Here is a 12,198-nt window from a genome sequence, read left to right as displayed (position 1 = left end):
TTAACACTTTTTTGGTTACTACATGATTCCATATGTGTTATTTCATAGTTGTGATGTCTTCACTATTATTCTACAATGTAGTAGAAAATAGTACAAATACTGAAAAACCCTGGAATGTGTGTTCAAACTTTTGACTGGTACTGTACATGCCCACCCTCGCGGCCCACCCGCCGACCCCTCGCCACACAGTTTGGGAACCACTGGTGGAAACCCACTACATGCGCCCCTCGATTAAAGCTTGGCTCAAGTAGCGCATGCGCCGTCAGGGGGGAGGGGTCTCAGCCGGAGTCAGTCTCAGGAGTTGTTGCAGCGCCGGTGTCATTCGTTATTTGGGGAGGCTCGCAGCACGATGGGGAACGGCGGTCCTCCTTTATAGAATGACAGGACAATCGGAATAAATGGCGATTTTCAAAAGGAATCGATACCAGCATTGTTTGCTGTGTTTTGTTTTGTTTATTCAACTATCAGGTTAAGTAATTTGTTTTCTTCCTGTATCTTTTCTGTGTCAGTAATTCTTTGCAACTGCAAGAGAGTTTGAGGTCCGTGTGTGTGTGTGTGTGTGTGACCAGACATAAACCGTACCAGACCGGATGACCACAGGATGTAGCCACAACCTTTTGGGCGGATAATATACCGGGGGAAAAAAGGATGCACGAGAAAAATAATATAGTTTATAATTTAAAAGGGGAAAAAAAAGTTAATATTCTGTGTAAAATGCTATGATTACATTACGTTTAGAGGATTAGAGTGACTGACTTGAGTGGCTGTGATTGTTTTCCTTCATGGACCAGAACCATGCATTCAAATATTCAAATTAACTGATTTTTCCCAATTCAAAACGACAATTTAGTATATTGTTTTTGGTCTCATCAACACTATATTGTATACCAAGAAGCCTGAGCAAAAACTAGGCTATGCACTGTATCTGAGTTATTTATTTTTCTTTCTATTTATGATGTATTTATCAGGGAATACATGAATAGGTAGAGAACGTTACACTAAAAGCTATACACTACTATAATACACTGCTATGATAACCAAGCAAGTATTGTGCAATTACATAAGGGCCCGATAGAGTCCCACATACCTGACAGGACAGGCCTAACATATCAATGCCTTCCTCTCCATCCATCCCTCCATCCTTCCTCCTCCTCCTTCCATCTCATTAACGGTCCCCTCTCCTTTCCATTTCCAGGTGTTTTTTGTTTCAGTGAGCTCTCCTTCATCACAGAACCCAGTGATGTTGTAGTAATAACCAGGGATCCAGTGATCCTGGACTGTGTGGCCCACGGACAGCCTCCCATCACCATCAGATGGCTGAGGAATGGAGTCAGGGTTACGGAGAGCACCCGGCTCCAGATCCTGGCCAACGGATCACTGTACATACCCGAGGTCAGGAGAGACGGACCGGAGTCAGACAAAGGGTTCTATCAATGCCTCTCTCAGAATAGATATGGAGCCATATTAAGCCAAAGATCACGACTGACTATCACAAGTAAGTATGGATCATGAGGTAAATACAATGTGTCATTGGAAAAGCATACATTGTATATACCGCTTAAAGGTATATCAAACACATCATTGCAGGTTGTATGTAGAATGCTCTAGAACAACAACAACAGCTTTTGTAATACACACAAACATGTTATTGAGAAAAGTCCTCTAAAGCTTTCCTCGGTAAAGTTTCCATGTCATTAGAAGCTGTCCAGTGTTTCAGGAAGTGGACAGGCCTCTCCTTATTGGTGGTAAAAGCTTCTTGTGGAGTTATAGACTTGTTTTTTGTTTTTTTTACTACTTTGAAAGATCAATTAAGTACTGATGGACAGTCTGAAAGATAATTAAATACTCAGGTTAATAGGTTATATGTGTAATTTAGGAAAAGTAATATGGAAACACGCGCACACACACACACACACACACAGGCCTACACACTTTCACACACACACAATTTCCTGGAAAATGGGATCAGTCAGTCTGCCGTGTTCTTGTGTTGGTTCATTGTCAGTGTAGACCAGTGCTCTCTCTGTGTGATTGTCTGTCACTTTTAGCCCTCTGTCTGGCCTGTCCTGACTGTTCCTGACTGGCCCTGACTGTTCCTGACTGGCCCTGACTGTTCCTGACTCGCCCTGACTGTTTCTGACTGTCCCTGACTGTTCCAGACTGTTCCTGACTGACCATGACGGTTCCTGACTCGCCCTGACTGTTTCTGACTGTTTCTGACTGTTCCTGACTGTTCCTGACTGGCCCTGACTGTTCCTGACTGGCCCTGACTGTTCCTGACTGTTCCTGACTGGCCCTGACTGTTCCTGACTGTTCCTGACTGTTCCTGACTGTTCCTGACTGGCCCTGACTGTTCCTGACTGTTCCTGACTGGCCCTGACTGTTCCTGACTGTTCCTGACTGTTTCTGACTGTTCCTGACTGGCCCTGACTGTTCCTGACTGTTCCTGACTGGCCCTGACTGTTCCTGACTGTTCCTGACTGGCTCTGACTGTTCCTGACTGTTCCTGACTGGCCCTGACTGTTCCTGACTGTTCCTGACTGTTCCTGACTGTTTCTGACTGGCCCTGACTGTTCCTGACTGGCCCTGACTGTTTCTGACTGGCCCTGACTGTTTCTGACTGGCTCTGACTGTTCCTGACTGGCTCTGACTGGCCCTGACTGGCCCTGACTGTTCCTGACTCGCCCTGACTGTTCCTGACTGGCCTTAAATAAAATACTCTGTTGCAGGGCATTAGTTTGTCCACATCTCAGTGGACAGGACATCTGTCCAGATCTATGGTCTATTTAGCATCACCAGGCCAGTTCTTAGACACACAACCACAGGGGTTGGCTTTAGTTTAGTCTGGTTTATCTTTTGGGAAGGATATTTTTTTAAATATTTTCCTGTAGGACATAATTTAGGGATGGGGCGATATTATAAGTTTCACATATTCCTTGTTTATCAAAAGCAACACCAATATCAATGTTTCTCAGTTTATTGTAAGTTTTGATAATAGTTGTTAGATCTGGCAATGATGAGCGTGGCTCCTAAAGGGTTAAAGGTTTTGGCCAGCTGTATGGAGGTTGGGGAGGCAAAGGTTGGAGGAGGGGCATCTCTCTTTCTCTCTGCTGCTCCCCATCGGTCCCAGAGGCCCAGAGAGGTCAAGGGTTGCATGGGAAAGGCTTTGTGATGTCACCGCCTGGCCTGGCCTGCTCTGAGCTCTGTGCTGGGCCTGGGGGTTGCCCTGTCCTGCTGTCCTCTGTCCTTTCACTAGTCCGTTGGTCCTTTCAGTGGCTCTCCAGTCGCTGACCTCTCCCACACTCACTATCATTGTCAAGGGAAACTCTATTGTTCTATGTATGTATAGACTATGCCCGATCTGTCATGCGGGTGACTAGGTTATATTATCAAACGTCTGAAAAAAAGCTCAGGAAAGGAAAGCTACAATAGTTCTGTGATGTTTATTATTATTACGTCTGATTTCAGTTTGATAACAGTCATCGCTATACCACTGATGTCATAGAGCAACATGCTCTATGACATCACACTACGTCCTCATCTTTACAGTCATACTGCAGCAACATTGTTTCATATTCGAATACAAAACAACTAACATAAAAACAAGTCCCAACAAGTCCCATTTCTTTTTTGGTAGACAATAGATGACCAGACCGATAACAGTCTTCGATCCGACCGGGTCTCCCCCCCCCAATTTGAGCTGAAATTGGATGGACAGGGGGGGGGCTGGGTTTGAACCCTGCCCTCTTTAAGGGAACCTTTGTGCAGTCTGACCTGTCCATTGATCTGCTGTTTACGACAAAGCTAGGCTGGGCTGACCATATTAGTGGAGTAGTCTGCTGCCCAGGCCACACCCCTCAACATGGCTGACCCCAACCACCGGCAGAAACCCCCGCCAGAGAGGATGGCCTGGGCTCTTATCTATGGGTGGGCATTTAGATAATCTTAGCAGACCCCAGGGTAGTTGGCTCTGGGTGGTGAGGACCTAGGCCTACATTCCATGGTTCCATTGTTTTCAAGATGTTTCTCATGTTACAAAAAAAAACATACAGTGGGGAGAACAAGTATTTGATACACTGCCGATTTTGCAGGTTTTCCTACTTACAAAGCATGTAGAGGTCTGTAATTTTTATCATAGGTACACTTCAACTGTGAGAGACGGAATCTAAAACAAAAATCCAGAAAATCACATTGTATGATTTTTAAGTAATTAATTTGCATTTTATTGCATGACATAAGTATTTGATACATCAGAAAAGCAGAACTTAATATTTGGTACAGAAACCTTTGTTTGCAATTACAGAGATCATACGTTTCCTGTAGTTCTTGACCAGGTTTGCACACACTGCAGCAGGGATTTTGGCCCACTCCTCCATACAGACCTTCTCCAGATCCTTCAGGTTTCGGGGCTGTCGCTGGGCAATACGGACTTTCAGCTCCCTCCAAAGATTTTCTATTGGGTTCAGGTCTGGAGACTGGCTAGGCCACTCCAGGACCTTGAGATGCTTCTTATGGAGCCACTCCTTAGTTGCCCTGGCTGTGTGTTTCGGGTCGTTGTCATGCTGGAAGACCCAGCCACGACCCATCTTCAATGCTCTTACTGAGGGAAGGAGGTTGTTGGCCAAGATCTCGCGATACATGGCCCCATCCATCCTCCCCTCAATACGGTGCAGTCGTCCTGTCCCCTTTACAGAAAAGCATCCCCAAAGAATGATGTTTCCACCTCCATGCTTCACGGTTGGGATGGTGATCTTGGGGTTGTACTCATCCTTCTTCTTCCTCCAAACACGGCGAGTGGAGTTTAGACCAAAAAGCTCTATTTTTGTCTCAACAGACCACATGACCTTCTCCCATTCCTCCTCTGGATCATCCAGATGGTCATTGGCAAACTTCAGACGGGCCTGGACATGCGCTGGCTTGAGCAGGGGGACCTTGCGTGCGCTGCAGGATTTTAATCCATGACGGCGTAGTGTGTTACTAATGGTTTTCTTTGAGACTGTGGTCCCAGCTCTCTTCAGGTCATTGACCAGGTCCTGCCGTGTAGTTCTGGCTGATCCCTCACCTTCCTCATGATCATTGATGCCCCACGAGGTGAGATCTTGCATGGAGCCCCAGACCGAGGGTGATTGACCATCATCTTGAACTTCTTCCATTTTCTAATAATTGCGCCAACAGTTGTTGCCTTCTCACCAAGCTGCTTGCCTATTGTCCTGTAGCCCATCCCAGCCTTGTGCAGGTCTACAATTTAACCCTGATATCCTTACACAGCTCTCTGGTCTTGGCCATTGTGGAGAGGTTGGAGTCTGTTTGATTGAGGTTGTGGACAGGTGTCTTTTATACAGGTAACGAGTTCAAACAGGTGCAGTTAATACAGGTAATGAGTGGAGAACAGGAGGGCTTCTTAAAGAAAAACTAACAGGTCTGTGAGAGCCGGAATTCTTACTGGTTGGTAGGTGATCAAATACTTATGTCATGCAATAAAATGCAAATTAATTACTTAAAAATCATACAATGTGATTTTCTGGATTTTTGTTTTAGATTCCGTCTCTCACAGTTGAAGTGTACCTATGATAAAAATTACAGACCTCTACATGCTTTGTAAGTAGGAAAACCTGCAAAATCGGCAGTGTATCAAATACTTGTTCTCCCCACTGTATATATATATTTTTTTTACACCCCCCTTTTTCTTCCCAATTTCGATCCAATTACGATCTTGTCTCATCGCTGCAACTCCCCAAAGTGCTCGGGAGAGGGGAAGGTCGAGTCATGCGTCCCCCGAAACATGACCCGCCAAACCGCGCTTCTTAACACTGATGACCGAAGTCAGCTTGCAGGAGCCCGGCCCGCAACAAGGTCCTGTGACTGTGGTCTTTAACATGGTATTGACCTGGTCCTGTGACTGAGGTCTTTAACATGGTATTGACCTGGTCCTGTGACTGGGGTCTTTAACATGGTATTGACCTGGTCCTGTAACTGGGGTCTTTAACACGATATTGACCTGGTCCTGTGACTGGGGTCTTTAACATGGTATTGACCTGGTCCTGTGACTGAGGTCTTTAACATGGTATTGACCTGGTCCTGTGACTGGGGTCTTTAACATGGTATTGATCTGGTCCTGTGACTGTGTTCTTTAACATGGTTTTGACCTGGTCCTGGTCCTGTGACTGGGGTCTTTAACATGGTATTGACCTGGTCCTGTGACTGGGGTCTTTAACATGGTATTGACCTGGTCCTGTGACTGGGGTCTTTGACATGGTATTGACCTGGTCCTGTGACTGGGGTCTTTAACATGGTGTTGACCTGGTCCTGGTCCTGTGACTGGAGTCTTTAACATGGTATTGACCTGGTCCTGTGACTGGGGTCTTTAACATGGTATTGACCTGGTCCTGTGACTGGGGTCTTTAACATGGTATTGGCCTGGTCCTGTGACTGGGGTCTTTAACATGGTATTGACCTGGTCCTGTGACTGGGGTCTTTGACATGGTATTGACCTGGTCCTGTGACTGTGGTCTTTAACATGGTATTGACCTGGTCCTGTGACTGTGGTCTTTAACATGGTATTAACCTGGTCCTGTGACTGGGGTCTTTGACATGGTGTTTACCTGGTCCTGTGACTGGGGTCTTTGACATGGTTTTGACCTGTGACTGTGTTCTTTAACATGGTATTGACCTGGTCCTGTGACTGTGGTCTTTAACATGGTGTTTACCTGGTCCTGTGACTGGGGTCTTTGACATGGTATTGACCTGGTCCTGTGACTGTGGTCTTTAACATGGTATTGACCTGGTCCTGTGACTGGGGTCTTTAACATGGTATTGACCTGTGACTGTGGTCTTTAACATGGTATTGACCTGGTCCTGTGACTGTGGTCTTTAACATGGTATTTACCTGGTCCTGTGACTGGGGTCTTTAACATGGTATTGACCTGGTCCTGTGACTGTGGTCTTTAACATGGTGTTTACCTGGTCCTGTGACTGGGGTCTTTGACATGGTATTGACCTGGTCCTGTGACTGTGTTCTTTAACATGGTTTTGACCTGGTCCTGGTCCTGTGACTGGGGTCTTTAACATGGTATTGACCTGGTCCTGTGACTGGGGTCTTTAACATGGTATTGACCTGGTCCTGTGACTGGGGTCTTTGACATGGTATTGACCTGGTCCTGTGACTGGGGTCTTTAACATGGTGTTGACCTGGTCCTGGTCCTGTGACTGGAGTCTTTAACATGGTATTGACCTGGTCCTGTGACTGGGGTCTTTAACATGGTATTGACCTGGTCCTGTGACTGGGGTCTTTAACATGGTATTGGCCTGGTCCTGTGACTGGGGTCTTTAACATGGTATTGACCTGGTCCTGTGACTGGGGTCTTTGACATGGTATTGACCTGGTCCTGTGACTGTGGTCTTTAACATGGTATTGACCTGGTCCTGTGACTGTGGTCTTTAACATGGTATTAACCTGGTCCTGTGACTGGGGTCTTTGACATGGTATTGACCTGGTCATGTGACTGGGGTCTTTGACATGGTGTTTACCTGGTCCTGTGACTGGGGTCTTTGACATGGTTTTGACCTGTGACTGTGTTCTTTAACATGGTATTGACCTGGTCCTGTGACTGTGGTCTTTAACATGGTGTTTACCTGGTCCTGTGACTGGGGTCTTTGACATGGTATTGACCTGGTCCTGTGACTGTGGTCTTTAACATGGTATTGACCTGGTCCTGTGACTGGGGTCTTTAACATGGTATTGACCTGTGACTGTGGTCTTTAACATGGTATTGACCTGTGACTGTGGTCTTTAACATGGTATTTACCTGGTCCTGTGACTGTGGTCTTTAACATGGTATTTACCTGGTCCTGTGACTGTGGTCTTTAACATGGTGTTTACCTGGTCCTGTGACTGGGGTCTTTGACATGGTATTGACCTGGTCCTGTGACTGGGGTCTTTAACATGGTGTTTACCTGGTCCTGTGACTGGGGTCTTTGACATGGTATTGGCCTGGTCCTGTGACTGAGGTCTTTAACATGGTATTGGCCTGGTCCTGTGACTGGGGTCTTTAACATGGTATTGACCTGGTCCTGTGACTGTGGTCTTTAACATGGTGTTTACCTGGTCCTGTGACTGGGGTCTTTGACATGGTATTGGCCTGGTCCTGTGACTGAGGTCTTTAACATGGTATTGGCCTGGTCCTGTGACTGGGGTCTTTAACATGATATTGGTCCTGTGACTGAGGGGGGAAGGGTCAGATGTGTTATCACTAAAAACACACATATTGAAGGGTGAACACATTGCCTATGGTACCTATATGTTTACAGTGGATTTGTGAGTTTTAGGGTATGCGCATGGAAAGATTCCTAGTTAATTGCAGGACGTGGCTGAGCTCATCACTCAGCCATCCTGACTCAAATGGACACTACATCAGTTTCTGTTGTTTCCGATGACACATTGTGTTTGTATTACGTACTCAATGGTCAGACAGACAGAACCTTCTAGTATTCGTTATTGAAGATCTCTGTGATGAATCATTATCATACTTTTATTATTTATATTTCTCCTCTTCGTCCTCCTCTTCCTCCGCCTCCTTCTTCATCTATCAGCAGTCCTAAAGCCTTATCTCCTGAGAGCCAGCCCATTGATTCGTGTTAATTTATGACCAATCATCATTCAATGCCATTCTCCCATTGATCTATTGATTGGTCTATTGATCTGACCAGCTGCACAGCTGATTGGCTCAAAGACAAGATCGTGATGACTGAGATGTATCAAACTCCCTCGTGGGTTCAGATCATATTTATCAACGTCAGGATTTGACAGACTTGACCTCATATCTTCAAACAATTAGACTGAAAGCTGAATATTCAAATTCCCAAGCAAAGTTGTTGAAATCAATGTAGTCGTTTTGTGAAACACTTGATAACAAGTTCATCAGAGAAACGTTTTTAAATGGTTAGGTCCTACAGACCTTCCAGTCAGTCATTTGTTCTTAACTGCCTCACCTGGACTTAATGGTAAAGTAAATAAATACATTTGAATATGTTGCACCAATTTGCTTCTAGAACTCATCAACTCCCTGGTTATTCTATGTGTGTTCTAAGGGCAGTCTGTGTGTTCTAAGGGCAGTCTGTGTGTTCTAAGGGCAGTCTGTGTGTTCTAAGGGCAGTCTGTGTGTTCTAAGGGCAGTCTGTGTGTTCTAAGGGCAGTCTCTGTGTTCTATGGGCAGTCTCTGTGTTCTATGGGCAGTCTCTGTGTTCTATGGGCAGTCTGTGTGTTCTAAGGGCAGTCTGTGTGTTCTATGGGCAGTCTGTGTGTTCTATGGGCAGTCTGTGTGTTCTATGGGCAGTCTGTGTGTTCTATGGGCAGTCTGTGTGTTCTATGGGCAGTCTGTGTGTTCTAAGGGCAGTCTCTGTGTTCTCAGGGCAGTCTCTGTGTTCTCAGGGCAGTCTCTGTGTTCTCAGGGCAGTCTGTGTGTTCTAAGGGCAGTCTGTGTGTTCTCAGGGCAGTCTGTGTGTTCTCAGGGCAGTCTGTGTGTTCTCAGGGCAGTCTGTGTGTTCTCAGGGCAGTCTGTGTGTTCTCAGGGCAGTCTGTGTGTTCTCAGGGCAGTCTGTGTGTTCTAAGGGCAGTCTGTGTGTTCTAAGGGCAGTCTGTGTGTTCTAAGGGCAGTCTGTGTGTTCTAAGGGCAGTCTGTGTGTTCTAAGGGCAGTCTGTGTGTTCTAAGGGCAGTCTGTGTGTTCTAAGGGCAGTTTAGAACATTGAGCCTCGTGGGCAGAAATACGTTGAGCCTCGTTGGTAGAAATACATTGAGCCTCGTGGGCAGAAATACATTGAGCCTCGTGGGAAGAAATACATTGAGCCTCGTTGGTAGAAATACATTGAGTCTTACATTGAGTAACCCCTGCTTCCTTTGGCCAGACTGTGTTGTGGAGAGTCAATACTAGACGGAGTAACCCCTGCTTCCTTTGGCCAGACTGTGTTGTGGAGAGTCAATACTAGACGGAGTAACCCCTGCTTCCTTTGGCCAGACTGTGTTGTGGAGAGTCAATACTAGACGGAGTAACCCCTGCTTCCTTTGGCCAGACTGTGTTGTGGAGAGTCAATACTAGACGGAGTAACCCCTGCTTCCTTTGGCCAGACTGTGTTGTGGAGAGTCAATACTAGACGGAGTAACCACTGCTTCCTTTGGCCAGACTGTGTTGTGGAGAGTCAATACTAGACGGAGTAACCCCTGCTTCCTTTGGCCAGACTGTGTGTTGTGGAGAGTCAATACTAGACGGAGTAACCCCTGCTTCCTTTGGCCAGACTGTGTTGTGGAGAGTCAATACTAGACGGAGTAACCACTGCTTCCTTTGGCCAGACTGTGTTGTGGAGAGTCAATACTAGACGGAGTAACCACTGCTTCCTTTGGCCAGACTGTGTGTTGTGGAGAGTCAATACTAGACGGAGTAACCCCTGCTTCCTTTGGCCAGACTGTGTTGTGGAGAGTCAATACTAGACGGAGTAACCCCTGCTTCCTTTGGCCAGACTGTGTGTTGTGGAGAGTCAATACTAGACGGAGTAACCCCTGCTTCCTTTGGCCAGACTGTGTTGTGGAGAGTCAATACTAGACGGAGTAACCACTGCTTCCTTTGGCCAGACTGTGTTGTGGAGAGTCAATACTAGACGGAGTAACCACTGCTTCCTTTGGCCAGACTGTGTGTTGTGGAGAGTCAATACTAGACGGAGTAACCACTGCTTCCTTTGGCCAGACTGTGTGTTGTGGAGAGTCAATACTAGACGGAGTAACCACTGCTTCCTTTGGCCAGACTGTGTGCTGTGTCCCGTAGCTAATTGGTCTTTCATTGTGCCTTCCAGATATCTCACCGTTCGTGGTGCATCCCGTGCTTTTGGAGGTGACTGAGGGTTCCGTGGCCAGGTTCACCTGTCAGGTGACCTCTAACCCTCCTGCCAGCGTGACCTGGGAGCTAGACCAAAGCACACTACCGCTGGAGACAGACAGGTACAGTGTTTGAATATCGGGGCAAAATGTGTTTTCACGTGAAAGGTTCTACAAGCGATGTTTAGGGTCTGCAGCTGGACCATGCTTACTTACACGAGCTGTGGTCAAGAAGCATTTGTCATTCCACTCATAGCTGTATAGTTTTAACAAATCAAATCAAATCATACCAGTATGGTATTGATATGTTACCTGTTGTTTATGTTATGGTACAATTCAATATACAAGACTGCATTTGTCTCTTGATTTTACATGAATCTCATCGCTTTTTGGGGTTTGTGTTAATACTGTTCTATCACGTCCTGACCATCACTATCCATTATACTGTTCTATCAGGTCCTGACCATCACTATCCATTATACTGTTCTATCAGGTCCTGACCATCACTATCCATTATACTGTTCTATCAGGTCCTGACCATCACTATCTATTATACTGTTCTATCACGTCCTGACCATCACTATCCACTATACTGTTCTATCAGGTCCTGACCATCACTATCTATTATACTGTTCTATCAGGTCCTGACCATCACTATCCACTATACTGTTCTATCAGGTCCTGACCATCACTATCTATTATACTGTTCTATCAGGTCCTGACCATCACTATCCACTATACTGTTCTATCAGGTCCTGACCATCACTATCCACTATACTGTTCTATCAGGTCCTGACCATCACTATCTATTATACTGTTCTATCAGGTCCTGACCATCACTATCCACTATACTGTTCTATCAGGTCCTGACCATCACTATCCATTATACTGTTCTATCAGGTCCTGACCATCACTATCCACTATACTGTTCTATCAGGTCCTGACCATCACTATCTATTATACTGTTCTATCACGTCCTGGTACTAACTATCACTGACTGTACCATGTCTCTATAGAATCACAGTTCTGCCCAACGGAGTTCTCCAGATCCACAATGTCCAGCTAGAGGATGCTGGGAAGTACCGCTGTGTGGCCACCAATATCGGCAACCGCGTCAAGAGCAGCGAGGCAACGCTCTCCGTTATCGAACCAGGTGATTGAGAATAAACTGTCAACACCACATTTATTCAATAAAGGAAGCAATCTCCACCCGGCACAGCCAGAAGAGGACTGGCCAGCCCTCGTAGCCTGGTTCCTCTCTAGGTTTCTTCCTAGGTTTTGGCCTTTCTAGGGAGTTTTTCCTAGCCACCGTGCTTCTACACCTGCATTGCTTGCT

The 12,198-nt window shown here is 46.1% G+C and overlaps 1 protein-coding gene across 1 annotated transcript in view; it reads left to right on the top strand.

The window, feature by feature from the left end:
• The first annotated feature begins 337 nt into the window (after positions 1-337).
• LOC139584189 (protogenin B-like) overlaps positions 338-12,198 on the top strand; it is a 38,640-nt gene continuing 26,779 nt past the window's right edge. The window contains exons 1-4 of the mRNA XM_071415746.1: positions 338-468; positions 1,196-1,495; positions 10,841-10,985; positions 11,879-12,015. Of these exons, the coding sequence (XP_071271847.1) occupies positions 399-468; positions 1,196-1,495; positions 10,841-10,985; positions 11,879-12,015 (652 nt within the window). The 5' untranslated portion in view covers positions 338-398. The remainder of the gene's footprint in view (positions 469-1,195; positions 1,496-10,840; positions 10,986-11,878; positions 12,016-12,198) is intronic.

The sequence above is a fragment of the Salvelinus alpinus genome, chromosome 9, assembly GCF_045679555.1.
Source record: "Salvelinus alpinus chromosome 9, SLU_Salpinus.1, whole genome shotgun sequence".
NCBI lineage: Eukaryota > Metazoa > Chordata > Actinopteri > Salmoniformes > Salmonidae > Salvelinus > Salvelinus alpinus.
This window is presented reverse-complemented; position numbering and strand designations above follow the sequence as displayed.